We start from the raw sequence: 23084 nt of genomic DNA on the forward strand, positions 1-23084 counted from the left end.
TGCTGTTTTGGGATTTTAAAAGCATCCCTTATTTATTAAAAGCATATTCTTATTGAAAAAGTTTAGTTACATTAGTTCTATTTTTTGTTTGATTTGAAACTTGTTTCTTTTTTTCATTATTTGACACAAAATTTAATGAAGTAATAAGGTTTATTATTAAAAATATGAAAATATTTATAAATTGTTTTTATAAATTTATATTAATCGTTAGAGTGTCTATTTTAATTTTCAGTTATTTTATAAAGTCATTAAATAAAGCATAATATGTTTTAAAACAAATTTTAATTAAATAACAAAATTGAATTTTAAACAAATTTAGATTAAATTTGTCGTTTTCATTTTTAAGTATCAACCTCCAATTTTCTTGCAGATCAAAACATTTTAACAACCACAAATATTTCGTTGATTTAAATATATAGATAAATTTATATGATAATGTTTTGTGTTTTATTTGGCATAAATATATTGACTGGCAATAGGAATACCAAGAACTTAATGTAAATACATCGACTGAGGATAAGGGTTTTGTCAAGGTTTTAGTCATGATTAAAAGTCATAAAAGACAAATAAACTATCATTTTGTTAAGGAATATTCTGTTTAACTAGATGGTTTTAACGCGTAAATAAAGTAACTTCTGCTTTAAACGGACAGAAGAAGAAAGCAGTGGTAGGGGACCTCATTTAACACTAGAAGCCATCTAAGGCTGGCGCGTGTGGTGTGATACTCTCCCTATACCTCCTATCAAAGAATTTTAGTTCATTATGTCTGCAAATTTAGTTCTTTCAGACCATCGGCATATGTAGATCATATAGTAAAATCGACAAACAATGACTTTTCGTACTGTCGGCAAGGACCTTGTTTTTTTTGAGACAAAAAAAAATATTTATGACATTTTTGCTACAGTCAATAAAAATCCTGGATCTGCTTCTGTAATGCATCAGATAATCTCTTAACTTTTCTTTTTTGTTCTCAACAACAACGTAAAGTATCGCAACATTCTGTTAAAATTTAGCAAATAAAAAACTTTTTTATGCTGACCAGCTGTAAGAGTAAGTCGTGCACACTTCCAAAAATGATAGAATATTTTGAACAACTTAAACCATGCCTCAACTGGAATTATATCACAAAATTCATCTTTGATCGGTGGCGGCGCCAGCATTTTTTGGTCTTTGAGATAGCTAACTTCCAGACATGGAGCAAAGTCCAAACATTAAGTTTAAAAAAAAACGCTTACGCTTATGTCAAATAACTTAAGTTTAAAAAAAAATTAAGTTTATGATTCATTGTAGTATCCTTCACAAGGCATCAAAGAGAACAAGAGTATGTCATTTTCTTGTTTCCTTTTTTCCAACATTTTAACTTGATGGTAAAGATTCAACCAAGAAGTCTCAAGTTTACGAATAACCTTACCTTTCTGTTTAAAATACAAGTTAGTCTTGCTGCTTCAAAAAACTCTAGTTGGATAAAAAGTTTTTATCAAACTGATACCATTAACTCTTTTGAATAGTTGAATCAATGAACTAAATTATTAATTTTTTGTCACTATTGACTCAACAGAAAAATATTTATTTGAATATATACATACACACATACATACACACATACATACATACATACATACATACATACATACATACATACATACAAACATACATACATACATACATACATACATACATACATACATACATACATACATACATACATACATATATACATACATACATACATACATACATACATACATACATACATACATACATACATACATACATACATACATACATACATACATACATACATACATACATACATACATACATACATACATACATACATACATACATACATACATACATACATACATACATACATACATACATACATACATACATACATACATACCTACATACATACATACATAAGTTATGTATGTATGTATGTATGTATGTATGTATGTATGTATGTATGTATGTATGTATGTATGTATGTATGTATGTATGTATGTATGTATGTATGTATGTATGTATGTATGTATGTATGTATGTATGTATGTATGTATGTATGTATGTATGTAATGTATAACATACATACGTACATATACCTACAGGATAGGACTTCTATAAGATATTGGAACAGGATTTTGTATATCTTCTAAATCTAGGAGAATTCTTAAAAGATGTATTCAATAAGACTACCTCGTGCAAAATCCTGTTCCAATTTCATATAACAATGTCCTATTTAATTTTTGAAGGATATCTAATAGCATTTTTTTATAGAAGCTCAAGTTAAAAATGTAATTACAAAAAAAAGGAAAAACTGAAGTTTTCAATCAAAAAAAAGTTGAAAATATTAGTTTTTGAAAAATAATGGAGAAATATGAAGCATTATTTCCGAACTGCTAGTACTGCAGTGTTAAGCTTAAGTGGTAATGAAAAACTTGTCCATTTTTTGAACAAAGCATTAGTATTTATACTGCTTTTTTAAATAAAACAGGGGCTTTGTTGACCGCCATCAACATACTATAGCAAGTCATTTGTCAACTGCATATTGCCAGAATACCATTAGCGCAGCATACAAATTACTAACTAAAAGGCAAATTAACTAATGGAGGATGATGCAAGATTCAAACGAAGAAAGTCAACACTAACCATCATAAGCTTTAGCTTATTACTAAAATTCTCATTTCTGTTCTCAATACAAAGTATTAAATACATGTACAATTACCAGATCTTTAATTCTGGTCATCATTGAGTGTGATATCATGGAAACATAGCTTTTATAGATGAGATATTTTTTGGATTGTTTGAAACGGTTATGAGTATAAATGCTGGTTAATATTATTTTTTTTTTACTTAAGAATGTTTGTGCAATTGCAATTTTAGACCTTTTTTTATCAATTTTCATTTGGTTTTAAATAATTAGAAATTAAATTAACTTAAGTTTTTCATTTAAATCTGAATAAATTAAAGTTATACTATTTTCAAAAATTAGTTGATGAAATATTTGTTATGTAGTGTAAAGATTTAATATTAAAGTTTTTACAACCTTTTCTATATCAGATCTTTTAATGTATAATCTTCGTTAGAAATTACTGCCTTCTGCAATATATACGGCAATGCCACCCTTCTTTTTCAAATGTTCAACTTTTTTGAACATTTGAAAAAGAAGGGTGGCGCTTTTTTTAAAGCATATTTACTTGAAAAATTAGTACAAATGTAATACTATAGAAGTAAATGTAATAATGTAGAATTTTGTAATATTATGTAATATTACAAAAGTTTAAAATACACAATACAAAGGAAATATTAATAAAGTACTTTAAAATACACCAAATTATAAGATTTTTATCCAGTGAGCACCCGATGTCATTCCGATCGAAATGAAATCGTAAATCCGATGTCGGGTTTACGTTAGATTTTTATCAACGACGTATTACAACGTCGTTACGTCGTCGATATAATGATGCTTAAACGATGTTATTTTATTGATGTCTTTTGACTTCTTATGAGTCTAATGACGCTAGAGCGACGTCAAGTGCATAACGTCCGATTAACATTGATGTAATAAACGAAATTATTGGTAACCCTAAAAAATGTTGCAATCTTTGCCCTCAGTTATTAAAGTAGATGATAATCTTTTTCTTGATTAAAAAATAAATGCTTCCAAATTTATCAAATATTTTGCATCAGCAGGACCAAACCTAGCAGAAAAAGTTCCAAACGCTAAAAAATTAATAAAGGCAACATATGACCCTCTAAACTCGTATCTAAATTTTTTTGATTTGTCTTTTGAAGAGTTTGAAAGTGTTTTAAATTGTCAAAAAAAAGTTAAATAAAGCAGTTGGTCCAGATGATGTCAATGAAAATGTTATTTATAAGCTGTTTTGACGTTTCATAAGAAATACTTTTCCAAATTTTTAAATGCTCTATTAATCAGGGAGTTTTTCCTGATGATTTAAGAATAGAAAAAATTATCCCCATATTTAAAGAAGGAAAAAAACCAATGTAAAACACTATCGTTCGATTTCTATTCTCTCTATTTTTTATAAAATTTTGGAAAGAATTTTATACATCAGAGTATATACTATCACCTTTCAACAAACAAATGATTAAATAATATGCAATATGGATTCAAAAAAAAAAAAATTCAACAGAGCATACTATTATTCAACTTACAAGAAGTATATCAGACTCACTTAACAATTCTAAATTCACATTGGGAATATTTATTGCTTTAGCGAAAGCGTTTGATACAATTGATTATAAAACTCTTGCTGAAAAATTAAAATATTATGGTAGAATAGGCAATGATATACCTTTACGTTTTCTTCATGATGAGACTACCATTATGGAGTCTAGTTTAAAAACATACGAAAACGGAAACCAAAATAGGGTCACCTATGCTAAAAAGGTCTAAATGCAACCACCAATTATTGAAAAAAGAGAGGACTAGAAAAAAAATGATCGTGCCTTTACAGTAGTTAAAAAACAACAACAATGCAGCAAGTAAAGCTCTAACAGAAAAACTTAAAATAAAGCCAATTTTCGGAAATAAAGTTGCATTAAACAGAAACTCCATTGCAGGTAAAATTACTGTGCGAAAATTTTATATTTTTTAGGAGGGGTTTGTAACACAATATCGGAAGAAGATCTGTCTAACCATATTAATAATGAAATAGGTATCGAACCAATTGATGTAGAGCTTAACCGCGAAAATAAATACAATTGATCATTCAAAGTGAATATAAAAAGTACTGAAAAGAGACATGATTCTAAACCCTGATGTTTGCGACAATGATATTATTGTTAAACCATTCAGGCTTCATCGTGAAATCTCAAAAATCGAAACACCACAGCAGAGTGCAGTTAATACGCTACACTTTGTACAACCACCTTAAAAATTATTTTCTACATTTCAAGAAAAACCTTCTTATGCACGGCAACATTCTTACTGAACTCGGATACCAAATTTAAATTCAAAATGGAAGGAAACACAGTAAGTAAAACCTTTGAAAATATTACCTTTTGTGCATATAATTGCCAAAGTTTTAAATTAATTTATATTTCCGAACCGGTCAAGTCATTTGATATTATCTTTTTATCGGAACATTGGCTTTTGAATATTGAACTCTTTTTGCTAAAAAACATAGGAATGCCGACACACAAATGCCGACACACAAATGCCGACACACAAATGCCGACACACAAAGTAATTTTTCATGCGGCAAAAAAAAGGCATATGGAAGACCATTTGGAGGATTTGGAGGACACGCATTGATTGTTTAAAAAGATGCTATCCTGTCTCCACACATAGTTTATGAAGATAATAATATTCTTGCTATCAAAGGTAAACACAATTGTCAAAATCTAGTGTTTATCGGTATCTATCTTACCAATGCATGGCATACAAAAGATACATCCTTGAACGTAAAAACCTTTTGTTATGGGCTGCTTTAACTCAAAAAGTGGTAAAAGCAGCCCATAACAAAAAGATCCATGAAAAAACGATAAATATTGAATATCTACGAACTACAAGTCCTCAGAAGTTCTGGGACAACATTCGTAAAATCAAAACTAAAGCAACAACTCGTTTATTTACAATTAATAAATTGCAAAACATAAAATATATCGTTAAAGAGTTTAGAAAACATTTTCAATCTATACTTAATACGTCGCTAATTTTAAATAATGACCATAATCCTCATCAAATTCTACCTTTAAGTTACGAGCCTAATTCACTAGTTATTACAGCAGCTGATATTATAAATTGCATATCACAACTAAATAGTAATAAGTCCCCAGATAGCTGTGGGGTAAGTGCTGAACACCTTAAACACTCTCATAATAACAATCTTTATTAGTGGCTCGCTAATTTTTATAATAGCATTCTAACGTATTAAAAGGTTCCAAAATATTTATCAACTTCAACAATTATTCCACTTGTTAAGTCATATAAAAAATCTCTTAATAATCCGGATAATTACCGTGGAATTAGCATTTTACCAATCTTTACCAAACTTCTAGAATATCTAATCTTGCATTTATGTCCTACAAGGGGTGCGTTAAGGGTCTATTCTATTGTCACATTTATATAGCATTTATACTGAAAATATCTTAAATGAAATCGTCTCAGAATGTAAAGTAGGTTCAACAATAAATGGTATCTATACTGGTGTCATTGCATACGCAGATGATGTAGTTTTGCGAAGTCCAAAAATCTCTGGTCTGCAAGAACTGATTGACAGGTTTCAAACATATGGAATATCAAACTTTATTAAGCTAAACACCGAAAAAACGGAATTTATGATTTCTGGTAAAAGTTTGATTCCGAACAACGTTGTTCAAATTAACGGAAGCTATATATGTCTCCAAAATAAATGAAAACATCTGGGTTTCCAATGGGATAATGGTAAAAACAACAAGAAAATTGCAACACTTCAAAAAACAAATCTAAATGAACGTATAACTCAGTTTCAATCGGTTGCAATAGCTCTAATTGACAGTGGAATTTATTATTGCCAGCCGTAAAAAATAGTTCATTTATACAACACTTTAGCAGTGCCAAAGCTTATATATGGCCTTGAACTATGCAACTTTGATATCAGTTTCCTTCGAAACATAGACGCCGTTGGAAGAGCAGTATTAAAATCATTTTTTGGTACCTCAAAATATAGTAAAAATTACCTGCATTCTTTTTTTAAAATAGAGGATATTTTAACTATTCTAATTCGAAATAAAGCTAATCTATTTATCAGGCTGATGAAAAATCAAACTTGTTACTCACTGATAATTAATCAATTACAGTCAACACAAAATAAAAAATCATTTACAAATGAAGTGATTTCTATGTGTAAAACTCTTGGTTTAAACTTCTTTCAATACATGATAGAAGGGGAAAAAATTAAATTTACACTACCTCAAGAACTGCAAGCTGAGATTATAGAAATATTAAAAGAATCGTTCCAGTTATGGAATTTAAAAGAACAAAGAGAAACATTTAAAACTTTGATGGAGGTGAATATTCCTAAAATAGAACTAACTGTCTAGTTATTAGCATTAAAGGCTAATGATTGGGAGAGCCGTGCTCTCTTGACGTAATTTAACTATAAACTGTAATAATATAAGTTAATTTACCTGTAATTGTATTACTGGGTGTTTAAAAGAATATAAATAAAATAAACTAAACAAACATTGCTTAGAGTTGTATAAATAAAAATAAACTGAAACAGCAGAAGCATCTAGCACGTCTTCTTATATATTTTAAAGACCGTTATACTCATGCCAAGCCTCTATTACTTGAAATGAAAGTTTTTAATATATACAAGCCTAATATTTTTAATATTCTTTGTTTTATGTTTAAATGTAAAGCTAATTTATCCCCTGTTTTTTTCCATAATTTGTATTAATCAAAAGATAAAAATAAATACATTTTACGCAATGATAGTTTTATTAAGCAGCCCATTTTTCAAACAAATCTTTTTAAATTTCGTATCGATTATCGCGGACCAATCTTATGAAATTTTGTATCGATTATCGCGGACCAATCTTATGAAATTTTGTATCGATTATCGCGGACCAATCTTATGAATTAAAATAGTTTTAGAAAATTTTACTATGGATTTTATTCATCAAAGTAACTACTTTTCTTCTAAACGAAAGCTAAAAGAACACATTTTTACAATCAAAGATTTAACAATATACTTTTGATATTTTTTAGTGATCTTCCTTTTTACCTTCTATTTAAACATAAGTTTATAAAAATTATATATGTATCATTAACAACTGTAATTTAGATATATTATAGATATAACGAATCTTGTATTTACAACGTAATATTTTAAGTTTCTTACTTCGTTACTTATTTTTTATCTTGTAAATATCTTATTAAATATTTGTATTAATCCCCGCGTTCTTTTATTTTTTAATAACGATCATTGTATATATATTTTTTTATTATTAAATATTTGTATTTTAAATATTGTAAGAAAATGCTTTTTTATAATGTAATAAAAAGAACAATATATATATATATATATATATATATATATATATATATATATATATATATATATATATATATATATATATATATATATATATATATATATATATATATATATATATATATATATATATATATATATATATATATATATACACACATATGATTAGATAATGTTTGATGATTAGGCTAATGTGATAAACTATTTTTTTTTGCTGGGTTTATTTATGGCAGGATAAACATCAAACTTTATTTATAAAAAAAGGATCAAATCTTTATGGTTGATTCACAGGTGTTCTTATAGGTAAAAGTTTCTTTTTTGTCTTTTGCATATTAGCAGAAAATACAAAAATTTATGGCACTGCATTAAATTTTAAATCGGGTTTATGATGATGATCAACATATGCAATATTTTTTATCTGGGATACAGTAATTGTAATCTGTTTCAAAAAATGATTGCTGCATAAACAAGTGCGTTTGGATGAAAGAAAAGTTTTTACATTTCAAAGCAACAATGCATCTTTTACATAATTCAGAATTCTTAAGAAAAAATTTATGGAAGGATTTTGTGTCGTTTTTTATATATCTACTAGAATATCCAAATGCAGCGCAAGATTTAATTATTTATATTGTGAAGCTTTCAAAGAAATAGCTAACTTTAATAAAAGCTTCAGCTATACTATGTGAGGTTTATTGTTTCTGCCCTATATAATAATGGTCGATTAAAATAGCTAACAAAAAAATCAACTTCACTCGCAAATTGAAAAAAAACCCGGAGTTACACATTTAGTTATTTAGTAAACGTCATTGACGTCATTTAGTAAACGTAATTGACATTGACGTTGATTTTAAATTGATGTGTTTGTGTTGTTGAGACATCACACAGACAATTTTTAAATATAAACATGTTTTAAGAAAAAAATAATTTAAGAAGTGGTTTTAAAAAAATTATGTAATTAACCTCTTTTAAAAAAGACCAATAAAGATTTTAAAAATAGAATAAAAGCTTTTAAACATTTATTTGTTTATTATAAAACTTACGCAACAAAATATGTTTTGGCTGCGTAACTAAACTTTCACATTTAAATTATTTATTTTCTTTATGTAACGCACGCCATTAATGAATTCAATTAATTCGTTTTCTCTCTCGACTTATTGCTTTTAAAGTTTCGTGGCATGTGACTGGCTTTAAAAAACTTTCAATAAAATAACTTTTATTCGTACCTAGTTTAAATTCTTTTGAGCTGCGTGCAAATAAAGTATGAAATTCTTTACTTTGCATTGCTTACTTTTGGTAAGTGCATTATTATATTGTTCCGTATATTTGTAATTTCATCATTGAACTTTTTTTTTCTTATTTTGATATAAGATATTTTTCTACATAATTTATTCAATTTTTTGTTTGTCTTTAAATTTCTAAGTAAACCTTATGTTTTTACTATTAAATATTTTATTTTTTGCCCCGTAAATTATTAAAAATTTTTTTAGTTTGTAACGTAAAAATAAAATGCAAATAATAAACTTAGTTTAAAATTGTCTATTTAATAAAATGCTGAACAAAAAGAAAAAATGTTAAAATTGCAGTCAATAAATTAACTTTTGCTAAACTAATTTTCTTAAGCTCATGGAAGAATAATCAAAAGCAAAAATTAGTTTTACTAGAGATGGTTAGCAGAAGACATAATTATGAATTACATCTTGCCCAGCGGGCATGCGTCATTCGGGGACTTCCGTACGGACGTCTTTACGTCTATGAGTCGTCCAGCAGACGTCCTCCGGTCGCGTGCCCACTGGTGATCGCATTTGTAAAAACTTACCAGTAGAGAAGCTAAATCTAAAGAAAAATTTAATTTTTTAAATTTTGAAATGTATAATAACTAATCTACTGCTCACTTCTTTAGAAGTTAAGACCGTAGAAACTATAAAACTTGGTTAGATGACACTAACCCTTACTTATTTTGTGCGCGGTTGTCCTCATAATGCAAAATACTCCAGCCTATTCAAAAACTGCAAGTCTGGCGAAAACAAATTTAAACCAGTCTTTGCCAGACTGTAGAAATTTCTACATTTACAAACCAAAGGTTGAAAAATCTCCATAAAATATTAGCAATACCAATAGACCTTATTTCAAAAAATGAAAACATTTTTCTGACAGAGAAGTCAGTTTTAAGGAAAATAATTTAAGAAATTAGGAATTTCAAAAAAAGTTGCTCAAAATATAATTTTGCTTTAAAATACTCTTTTTAATTTATGCAGCCGTTGTGTAGAAGTTAGAGTTCTGGCTACTAAAGGTCCGTTGTTTGAAGCTGGATCTGGCCATATATGCATCCCTGATAAGGGGATGTCCATTAAATAAGTCAACAGTTTTTTGGAGATTTTTAACTCCCCTTTTCCCCCTTGTCAACAATTTATCAAACTTCCTGAGACCACCTATGCTTTTTAAAATACGTCAATATTCAATGACCCCCCTAATTAAATGTTTATCATAATTTATGTACAACGCACATAAATTATGATAAACGTACGAGTCACAATTTGTGACTTTGCGTTACACTAACCAATAACATTTGAAAAAATTAGTGTTACGAGTTGACGTTTTTTTTTTTTTCCAAACATCTTTTCTTCCAACAAGGCTGCAAGCAGCCACTAATTAAAGTTGGAAGTTACTGAAATAGAAAAGATGAAGATTGTAGAGCAAGATAACAATTAACAAACGACTTAAAGGATTTCAAATTATATGAATCAGAAAAGCAAGATGAAAGAAGCGAATTCCAAAGAACTGATGTTCGAGGAAAAAAACTAGACAAATAAGCATTTTTGGAGCACAACAAACAGTCACAGAAAAAGAATGAGACTTAATTGAATGACGAGTAACACAAGAATGAAATTTAGTAGATGGCACAATAGACGCTAGCTCTTTAGAGCAGTGTCCATCATAGTATTTGTAGAAAAGAGAAAGAGAAACAACATGACGACGATGTGATAATGGTTGGTAATTGGTTGCAAGAGCAGGTCCAATTATGTTCACAATGCGTTTTTACACCTTGTCTAAAAAAGAAAGGGCATCATTTGAAGATGCGTCCCAGATATAGCACTGTGTTTCTTCGAAGGATGAATTTGAGATTTATAAAGATAAAAAATAGAATTCTGAGTAAGAAAGTGACGAGCACGATAAAGGGATGCAACCTTAGCAGATCCAAATTTTGCAATCGATTTGGTATACGGTTTCCAAGAAATTTCGGAAGTAAGAGTTAATCCTAGAAGATGGAGGGTAGATGACTCATTTAATACGTTACCATTTATAAATGGTAACGTATTAAATGAGTCATCTACCCTCCATCTTCTATAGTCATCTACCCAGTCACTGAAAGATCATGCTGAAGCAGAAGTAAGATCATTTTTATTCTCAAATGTCCCCTCCAAGCAATCAGAGAGTGTTGGCTCTTTATCAAAACAAGAATAAATGATAACATCATCAGCAAACAATGCAACCATAGATATGAGAATTTTTGAGAGATTGTTAATGTAAATTTAAAAAAGTACAGGGCCAAGGATAGAACTTTGAGGGACCCCTGAAGTTAGAGGTATGAAGAGTGCTCACTCCGTTTACAAATCAGCAGTAGAGCAAAAAGTTCAAAATCCATACTGATGATCAGATAGAAAAATACTATGTTCAAGATGAGAGATTAAGTGTTTGTTAATTAAAGACTCAAAAAAAAAGTTTCTTAAATACCGGAAAATTATAATACCGGTTTTCGGAATTCAAAATAGTTCAATACAGGTATAAACAGGTACTGCGCGGTATTTATAAAAAACATTGAAAAAATTTAGGCAAATCCTGACAAAACGTTATGAAAAGAAAAACTAAAAAAAGAAAATTTACACATTTTTTTTTTATATTTTATTTCTTTTTTATTTCTTAATATCTGAAAATATATTTACTTTTTTTTACTTTTTAATATCTTCACTGGTCAGAATAGTTGAATTATCCTTACTCAGCTCTTTAAAAGCCAATTCAATAAGTTTTAACACTTTTAAAATATCTCCTAAAACTTTTTAATCGACTTCCTCATAAAAACTATTTGTTCTAATGTCCAACACTGCGTTTTGAATGCAATGTTACCAACCTTTCAATAATGGGAACCAAAGAGTTCATTAAAGTTTTTTCTGCAATTCAATCTCTCAAGATACTTATTGTCATTATAATCAGAATCTGAATCATTATTTTCTTCCGAAGTAAGATTAAAAAGAAGTTTTTCAGAATTGCTTGCATTACCATTTTCATCGGCATCTTCTTTATTTGATTCGTCACTCGAACTTGTTTGGTCGTCGCTGGTACGTAAATTTTTGAAGAAAACATCGGTTACGCCACAGATAAGTACCGTTATTGTTTCACAGTAGACTTTCTACAGGAATTATCTGTTCAAATTTTTGCATTAATGCAGTACCATCGTGAATAGACGCAATTATGTGCGTAAAATTTAACCCAAATTCTGTCAAGTTTTGTTTCTCTAATTCTTTGGTTGTGAAAGCATCACAGGAACCATCAATTTTAACAAGACCCAATTAATGAGCAACTTTATTGTGAAGAGTTACATTTATATACCTTTTAATGATCAGTCCATTCATAAACTGTTATGCTGAATTTTCCACCACATTTTTTCAAAACAGAAACTTCATCTTTTCATTCAGCTTTTGTTTTTTTATCTCGTAAAACGACATTATTAGATTTGTGACTGTTTCTTTGACATTATCAGATTTGCAACTTGTCGGTTCGACTTTTTAACAGTAGGCAACCGCGTTTCTGATTAAACTCACGTATTGCATCGGATTTCGTAATTGTTCTTAAAGACATGGCATTCTTTGCGACACATTTTGATAGCAATTCAGCCAAGATTTCACGTTTAAAGAACCTGTCTACTTTTATATTTTTTTTCGAAATTTCTGCAGCAGATGTTTCATCGAACTTCTTATTTTTTAATATTATACTATGGGTAATTCTCATGTGGGTAATTAGACCAGATATGCTTAAAACCTTTGCATTTTTTGAAAGAATTACAAAGGATACATTTTGATTCACTAGCTGAATCGTAAAATTTTGTGAATTACTTCCAGGCAGACCCAATGGGCACACGGATGTCCATAGTACGTCCAAGGACGTCCTAAATGGTCCAATTGGACGTCCATTGGACGTATCAAATGAAGCAACTTTCGTCCGTCCATTTTGGACCTCTAAAGAACGTCCATGAACGTCCTAAACAGTCCGTTTAGAGATCCACCATAGACGCTACAAAGGTGAAAATTTTGTCCGTTCATTCAACGTTTAATTTTATTCAGCTTATTCTCATACCGACACCATTTCTAACAGCTATAAAAAATGGAGTCTTTATAAAAGAAATGAACTCTTTTTTTTCCACAGTGCCTAAATTTAATTCTCATGAATTTAGAGATCAACACGTGTGGCAACCCTCATTAGGATAGTAGTAAGGTTATTGCATAAATAATTAAATCCCAGTATTGACACAAATCATTACATAAAATAGTATTGACACAAATCATTACATAAAATCAAAACATAAAAAGAATAATATTTTTGACAATAACATTATATAAATACAATTAAAAAAAAACATTATTTTTTGGCTCGTTTTAATATGTCGCCAATCGAGTGTGCACTCGATGTTGCTCGTATCATAACCAATTTTCTCACCAACAATAGTATCTAAAGATATAGTATTTATCACAAAATTGTCTGTCAATCATAGAGCATATTTAAAAAAATCATAAATTAACAAGTAAACTCGAAAGCAAAGTAAAAAAACTTTGCTTTTGAATTTAATTGCCAAAAAGTCAACAAACTAAATCCACAATAGAAATTTATATTGAAATACTTGTTATTAGTTTTAGAAAGTCATACTTAAAAAAACTAAATTAAAATAAAGAATGACCGAAAATATATTTGCAAATAATGAATCGGAGAAGCAGTTTTATAATCATGGTTCACAGTTGTGTGGCTTAAATAGCCTTGCTGTTTAAGCCACACAACTGTGTGGCTTAAACAGCAATGCTATATATATTCATATATAGGCTTATATATTCATATATAATAAAATTCTTTATTTTTTTATTTTTTAGTTCCCCAAGGCCGAGAAGACCACTATAGACGAGGAGGCTACTAATTGTGGTTATAACCCTCTCTATAACACAAACCTTGACGAACAAGGCTGCTGCGCGGAGAAACAAGTTGAGCGCGGTTCTACCAGGGATGTGGTGGGAATATATATACATATATATATATATATATATATATATATATATATATATATATATATATATATATATATATATATATATATATATATATATATATATATATATATATATATATATATATATATATATATATATATATATATATATATAAGTAGAAAATCACTTAACAATTTTTTTTTTCATTTTACACTGTTTCATCAACAAAGATTCATCAACAAAGATTTTCTAATGAATCTTTGTTGATGAAACACAGTGTAAAATGAAAAAAAATTTTGTTAAGTGATTTTCTACTAATATATGATTGCTCTGTTCTTTTAAGAACATTGAGCACTTTATTGAGTAGAATACATTTTAAAGTTGTTTAAATATATATATATATATATATATATATATATATATATATATATATATATATATATACATACAAACATAAATACATAGATATATACATACAAACATATATACATAAATGTATTTATGTTTGTATGTATACAAGCAAACATAAATACATACATAAATACATACATACATGTTTTAGATCAGCATAATCATAACTCAGTTGTACGGAGACGTTTACGGTAAGATATTTATTAATAAAATACAGAAGTTTATACGATCTAGATATTTAATATAACCTAATATATTTTATGGTATAAAAACGCATTTTTGATAAAGCAAATCGTCATCATCATCATCAACATCATCATCATCATCATCATCATCATCATCATCATCATCATCATCATCATCATCATCATCATCATCATCATCATCATCATCATCATCATCATCATCAACATCATCATCATCATCATCATCATCAACATCATCATCATCATCATCATCATCGTCGTCATCTCATCATTATCATCATCACCGTGATCGTTTTTTTTTCGGGAAGGGGGTAGGATTGGGGGGGGGGGGTAAGGGAGGAGGGGATAGTTCTTAAAGCCTCAATTTTGCCTCAGCTTGATATTTTTGCTTTATTGAATAACATTAAAATAATTAAATTATTAAAATAATCCTTAAAATAGTTCAACACAATGTGAAATTCTGTTCAAAAATACCGAAAACAAAAGATATTATACCTGATTGGAATAAAGTCTTTCCATTTGACGAGCGAAATGAACGCCCGCGATTTCTCTTGTCAAATAAAAAGGATTTTAGTTAAAGCCAGTCAATCCACCCAAAATGTTTGTTACCATTGATGTCTTAAACCAAGCTTTATCCGAAAATTACGTTAATGCAAAAACGGAAACTGTTTTACCTGAATTGTTTACAACTTTTTTCAGAAAATATCTTGAAACACGCTTAATTAAATAAAATACGCTTCGTAGAGTATACTATACAGGGCGTGTCAATTTACAGTCACGATTGCATATCAGTACAATCTATCATAAAATATATAAATAGCGCAATTGCAAAATATAATTTCAAAATTATTTAAAATAAAACTAAAATAATTATACAATAGTTAAACATTTTTATGTACTGAAAATTATCCATTAGTACTAAAAAAATTGGCTCAATGGTATCTGTGATGGTAAATTTCATAACTCCCTGCTTTAAAATATCTTTTAATTTGTAAACAAACAATATCAAAAACCTTAAAGCAAATGCTGCTGTCTTAAATAGATGTTAAGTGGTTTTTTTCCCTTGTTATACAGGTATATATATATATATATATATATATATATATATATATATATATATATATATATATATATATATATATATATATATATATATATATATATATATATATATATATATATATATATATATATATAGTGGGGTTGCTTGGAAAAATTCAAGGAGGGAGGGAAGAAACCTCAATTTTCCGACTTCTTAACAATTATATTTTTATTTTAAGAAATCAAAACACAACTGTGTTTTGATTTCTTAAAATTCCTTTTTACAAAATCTCCTAATTATTATGTTGTTGTTAATGCTAACCTTCAGAAAACTAACAACTAAATACAGTGTTAGCGTTGTAAATAATAACATTAGTTATGAATAACAATAAAAATGCATACAATGTTCTTTTTTCTTCTTCAGTAGCATGAGACTACCCAATCTCTAATCACTCATTGTTGTTCTCGCATGTGATTTTAAAGTCTTGAGTTGACTGAAAGAACGCTCCTTTGATGAAAAATTTATATCTGACTTTTCAGCACATGAACGTCTAGATTTTGATCTTCGTATCCAGAAGGAAAAAGTTTGTTTGCTTTTGTTAAGGTCTCAATACTCAAATTGTTCTTCTTCAAAGAAAAACTAAAGATTTTGGTAACAGGGAAAAGTATTTCTTTTACAAGTTTAAGGTTAAACCGAAAGCTTTCTATGGTGTTGTCTGTAATCGTTTTCTGAATCAATGTGTATCTTCCTAGAAAACATCACCGTACTTTCAATCGAACCATTTATAGCATCTGATCTTTATATTATAGTATTATGGTATCAGATATTTTTATATTATAGTATTATAGTATTTTATATTATAGTATTATAGACTTTTTAAGGTTTCTGTTTATATTTTCATCTTCTCAATTATATTCTTCATGAAGAAAATGGTAATATCAAAATCAAAAGTAGTTACTTTTTTCAGAAGTCGCATTGTCTTAGTTCTCATGTTAATATCAAAAATCTTATTATTTGAGATTCTTTAAAGAAGATTAAATACCTACTCTAAACACTGGTTTAGAGTCTTGACAGACTTTTCTTGTGTGTTTCGTCTTGTCCTAGACAGGTTTATAAGCTTTCCTCAGTTGTATACAATTTTTTACTCCCTTGAAATTGAAATCTCATAATCATAAGACTGGAAGGCCATCTTTGATAAGTCAATACCTTCTTTATGTAAAGAAAACAAATCAACTCAGCCATCACTTTACCAATTTTATCAGTGCATTTGATTGATCTCAAAAGCCTTTCCCGAATCACACAGTTTTCACTGGCCAGTCTCACAACTATACTCATTATGTCCTTGAGTGAGATATCGGGAGTAGTGTCAGTTGTCAAAAAAAAAATTAGAGTTGTTAATTTCATCAATGATCAGGCTCTTCAATTAAGTTTCAATTAAACTAATCATTTCATTTTGAGATGATTTACTCACGTATGTGAGTGAATCATCTCAAAATAGAACGAAGGGTTCTATTTTCAATCCTGGCATTTAGCGTGGGATTGTGGCGAAGATGAGGTTCACTATTGCAACAAAGTTACCCTGGTGAGCACTTTCAGATTTCCTAAACTTTGACTACCTAAAGTCTTGCAGATATCAATAAGAATTTTGATATCTGCAAGACTTTAGGAAGTCTTGCAGATATCAAAAGTCTTGCAGATTCTTTTCTGCACTTCTATTTTTTGTTTTTCTATCAGAGCCTCTTGAAAAAAAAAGTCTCTTGAACTTATCAATAAGGTGATCTAAATATATGTCTCTTTTTTTACAAGAAAGTGACAATATTTACTTAATGCAACTTTATATGCTTGAGAGGTAAATTGCGCCTGAAGCTTCTCAAGTTTTTCTTTTCCATAGCTTTCATCTAGGACCAAGATCCTACGTAACATTTATCCAAGTATCTTCTGTTTTTTTTTCTTTCCACCACCCTCTGGGAAAAGGGCAACATAAAAAAAAATGTAGTATCCTTCTGGGTGCTGTATACTAAATGCTCAAACTCTTTGTAATACTGGGGGTTTAATCTAATTTTACCGTCACTTGGGAAACTAGCAAGCTTTTGTTGGTGGGGCCCTAACTGGGTAAATACAAATTTTGATTGTCCATTATTGTATGTGGACGTAAACCTGGGTCAAGGCTTATCAATGTTGATGCATCTGATTCGTCAATTATAAGATTTTGAGCTTTGATACTTTTTTTGATAAAAGCGTTCCCATTTTTAAAAACATTTTTTTACACTTCCACTACAGAACCTGTTGCATTCACAATTTCAATTGCAATTGAATTTTGCATTTACTAATTCTTCATTACAATATTTTTCAAAAAAGATACTACCATCTTTAGCAGTATCTAAGTTAATAATATTCTTGATACCATTTTCTTTCTCTGCCAGAAAGCTGGAGCAAATGATCTAAATCAGAATTAAATTCTTTATACTTCTCTGCTTGTTCCAGGACGACAATATAACCCGGGTCTACCCCGGCGTCCTCTTCAAAATTTTTATCAGAAGATATTGTTTCTTCCTCTATATCTATTCCACATTATGATGTTGATGGTTCAACTATTAGGTCTCGTAACTTATATGTTTACTTCGACGTTATCAGCATTCTAATGTTCAATTTTTCGTTTTTTGAAGCTGAGAAGTTGACAAAAAGATTCTCTTGAGCTCCCAATCTTTGCATATGACCCATTCTACAACCATGAACGGACTTTCGTAACTGGTTTTATAGTCATTAATAAAACTGCTTTGCTTACGCTACATTTTGAGGGACGCCACTTGAGGGACGCCATTGTGAGGGACTTCACTTGAGGGACGCCACTTGTGACTTTTTTCCAATCTGATGTAAATATTTCAGCAGTTAAATAAGTATCAATGACAACACGCTGTTGTCTATTAATGAGCCAAGCATTTATCCACATTAATGCTTTCTTGTTGATGCCATATGCTTTTAATTTGCTTAATAGGTGATTGTGTGGAACTTTATCAAATGCTTTGCAAAATCAGTGTAAATCACATCGACTGGATACTTTTTGTGTGCAGCTTCTGTGAGGAAGTTGCGAATTTCAAGGAGATTAATCAAACAGCTTTTTCTTTAAACGAATCCGTGTTGTGCTATGCTTATTAAACCGTTAAGTTACAGTGTAGCATTATTTTTTCATGTAATATGTTCCCGAATATTTTGCATGGTATGGATGTGAAAGAAACTGATCTACAATTCGATGCTTTTAGTTTGCTTACTTTCTTGAAAAGGAACGTGATGTTGGATTTCCTCCAAAGGTCTGGTACATTAAAAATTAACGTTAGAGGCAATGCGAAAGCTTCTGCGCAATGTTTGAGTACACAAGGGTGAAAGTTATCAACACTGAGAGATTTGAATTCATCTAGGTTTGCGAGTCAAGCATGGCCAGTCTCGCAACTAATTTGCAAATAATTTGAAGATCTGTTGAAATTGTTCCATCAGTTGTTTCTATAGATTTGAATACATACTTTGAGTTGATTTTGTTTTTGATATGTGCGTGTAGCTTTTTAGGGTCGTTTTTATATAAATTAGCTAGGCTCTCTTCATAATCTAACACGGCTAATCTCAAAGTTTTGGTTACATTTCAACATGCTTCTTTGCGCTTGTCTCTGAGCTTTCTATGTGTATGACGACCAGAGGCGATGTATTTATATAAGCTGTTCCAATTGGTTGAACTTAATTTTAGCGAGAAGTTAGGGTAGCCAGATCTGCTCCAGATGTAGCGTTTTCGTTGCACGATCTGTGCCACGTCTATCGTGCCATTCAGAACGAATTGACATGTGATTAGAGCGTGAGATTGTTCCATAGGGAATGAGTCTTCCTTCTTTATTTCTATCAAGAGATCTGGTTTGTCTGTAATTACTAGGTCGAGAGTACTGTTCGGCTCTGAAAATTTGTTGTTACGATATGTTTTAAAGGTGATCAATTGTGTGAGTAGGCATTCGTTTAAGCAATTTTGAAATCTCATGTCTCCTGGTTGTACATTTAGCACGTGCACTATTGTCACCACGCCGCCGCCAATCTCATTATACTTATAAAATGTGTTACTAAAATTATGTGGATGACATTCCGAAACGGTTTGTCAAGAATCCCAGCATCTTTCAGTTCTTCGTTTTTCTTTTTAAGTCTAGCTCGAGTTTCGTTGAACGCTACTTGCTGAGCTGTAGTCCTGTCATCTTGTGCGAAAACTCTGTTAAATTGTTGTAGTTGATGGCGATTGCAGTGATTTAAAACGGCGGTTTTTTCCTTTCCGTTTGCAAGAGAAACTTGAATAATATTAGAGTTATGCAAAGTTTGTTTTTTACTTGTGTTAAGGCGTGGTGCTTGTTTGATTGTGGAGTTATCAAGACCACAAGCCTTGATGAACTCCGTGACGGTTGTCTTGTTGTACTTGTTCTTGGTTTTGGGTAGACCAATGACAATGACATTCGATGAATGATCCTGTACGTTTTTGTTTTCGGCGGCGACAATGTTTATTATTTAGTTTCTGTGTTTGACTGTTTTCGCTGCGTTTCCTTTAAGTTTCGAGGCGTAGATAACGGATTTCTTGTCTTCCAATTTCTTGTTGAGATCGTCAATTTGGGCTGTGAGTTTCGCCTCGGTTTTTCAGTTCAATTTAATTATCGGTGTTAGTGCGGAGATTAATGCCACTTTGAGTATTTCAGCAATTATTTCAGAGGTTTTTGTAGTTTTTGTTGAATATTTTGCTTGCAAATGTTGTTGCCATGGTGTCTCTTATCAGTTCATTGACTATCGATACGCAAGTTGGGTTGAGAGCGGCCGCAGCGGCCGCTGTTGGCGTGACTTTGTCGGTTGACGTGGAATACATTTTATGAATAATTTAAGATAATTGTCAATTTTAAGCAATTACAACTTTATTTTTTTCGTATATTAATTGATAGTAATTTTATTGATAGTAGAACGTAATTAAATTGATAGTAGGACAAAACGATGACGACGTGATAATTACAAAAAGTATTAAAATATTATAAAAGCGGAGACGAGATTAGATTAGATATAGAAAAATAGTTACAGAATATTGTAACACTTTTATAGTATGAAAAGAGTAAAATAAGATAGAATAAAAACTTAAAATTATTTATAGACCTCACAAAGAATTAGTGCAAAAATTTAAAGATATATAAAACAAAACTTTGATGTCAAATATTTAATATTTGTTCTCATTTAATATTTTAATTGTTATCTTAACTTTGTTAACTTAAAGACAAACGTGCAATTATTTTTCTTTTTTTTTAGGCGGTAACAGCCAGTTGGAAGGCAGGAGCCATTGGAGGCAGCCTCCAAATGGTTTTGCCTCTAAAAGAATTTTAGAGGCGAAACCCAATGGTGGCCGCCTCTAAAATTATTTTAGAGGCGGCCACCATTGGGTTCCGCCTCTCTATTGGCGTCGGCCTCCAAAAAATTTTGCCTCGAAAAAAAACTCTGACTGCGGCCGCCAATAAAAAGGCGGAAGCCACTTCAAGCGGAATAAAGAAAATTTTGCCGCTCAAGATTAAATAAGAGACAGTCGCCGTCTGCTGTGGAAGAAAAGTGGAGGCTAGAATATTTACGCCGTTTAACAACACTGCATAAAATGATTGTTCCGCTTGCTTTATGAGTTCCTTGTGCATAACAAAATCTCTTGACGTTTTGCGAAAACTTTTCAAACACGATAATCCAAACGATACATTTAAACGATACAAACTCCAACATTTTTTACATTCATCCTTGTCATTTTTGATTTTTTTTTACCTTCTCCACGCGTTACAACATTGTTTTCATATTGTGACTCGTTTTCACCAGTAACTTCTTCATCTTCTTTTGATTCTGCGTTTTTTACAGCTTTTTGTTTATACTTTTACTTTTTTTCAGATTTAACTTCTCCAAAAGATTCCTCGACATTTATTAATTACTTTACTGGATGCGATGCTTTATCTATAGCTTTTTCTATTCCCTTTTCTTCAATTCGCTTTGTTTCGACACGGCGTGCTTCGTCAAAAGCCGTTTCGGTCTTTTTTTTTGACTTACTTTAATTTTTCTTATAACTTCTGCGGGAAGGGTTTAATTAACCTGATTATCATTTAAATCAATTAATTGTGTTTCAGTTGTAGGTGTGCATCTTTCTCCTGGGACGTGAAATTCTTTACCTTGAAAAAAATCCTTTTCTAGCAAATATATTTGCATTTCTCTGTCCAGTAATTTCGATAGTGTGTGGTAGATGTTTTACAGTTTTTGAGAGTTAAACTCTAAAAAGCCGTTTTCTATCTTCAATACTTGGTTCAAAGTCGTAATTTAAATGTTTAGTTTAAATGAATTTTTCACGGGAATTTTTGATTTAGTCATTGTATTTGCATCATTTATTGTTGTAAAAACGACTATACATTTTCCATTTTTGTGATATGAAAGGTTTTCAAGTTTACCTTTACCTATTTTTTTCATATTCTACCAATAATTTCTTTAGCCTTTTGTTTATATATCGAGGGTTTCCAACTTGATTATAGTTTGTTCGTATACGAAACTTAACTACACGTTCAGTTAAATCGATATTTATTCTCGTTGCATTTGCAAAAGAGGTAAGTTTGATATTACCGAAAACTTTTTACGTAGTCGGATGACAAAAATCAAAATGATCAAAACAATTAACTGTAAGGATCTCTTACACAAATACTCTTCAGACTCATATTATGGTTGATGTTAAATAGAACCAGCCTTTTTGGCTCCAAAATTCTTCACGCTGTCAAAAGTTACCACTTTTGTAAAACACGATACAGCAACGGAAAAACAGTCGTTTATTGTGCATGCAAGTTACATATGATGATCTAATGAGAAATAAAATGATGAAAATAAATAAATGATGATACTAAATAAAATGATTATATTTATATAAAGTTTGAAAAACTCTACAAAAGTGTTTATTTAAGCAATTATTGGCTTCCTTCGTTCTGATTCTAACATAAGGTATTATCAACCGTCAAAGAAGTAAGATAAGGTATTATCTACCGTTGGATAATAAACTTTTAAGTTTATTGCATTAAAAAAAAAAAAAGCTGTTTTAAACTAACGGTTGTTGTTTTAATCCAGAATCCAAAAGTTTTTTTAAGTTTTAATCCAGAATTTAGAA

The 23084-nt window shown here is 30.0% G+C and overlaps 1 protein-coding gene across 1 annotated transcript in view; it reads left to right on the forward strand.

Annotated features, from left to right (window-relative positions):
• The first annotated feature begins 9159 nt into the window (after positions 1-9159).
• LOC105848419 (uncharacterized) overlaps positions 9160-23084 on the forward strand; it is a 76989-nt gene continuing 63064 nt past the window's right edge. The window contains exons 1-2 of the mRNA XM_065799726.1: positions 9160-9299; positions 14817-14856. Coding sequence (XP_065655798.1) covers positions 9267-9299; positions 14817-14856 — 73 coding nt within the window. The 5' untranslated portion in view covers positions 9160-9266. The remainder of the gene's footprint in view (positions 9300-14816; positions 14857-23084) is intronic.

The sequence above is a fragment of the Hydra vulgaris genome, chromosome 06 (assembly GCF_038396675.1).
Source record: "Hydra vulgaris chromosome 06, alternate assembly HydraT2T_AEP".
Classification (NCBI taxonomy): Eukaryota; Metazoa; Cnidaria; class Hydrozoa; order Anthoathecata; family Hydridae; genus Hydra; species Hydra vulgaris.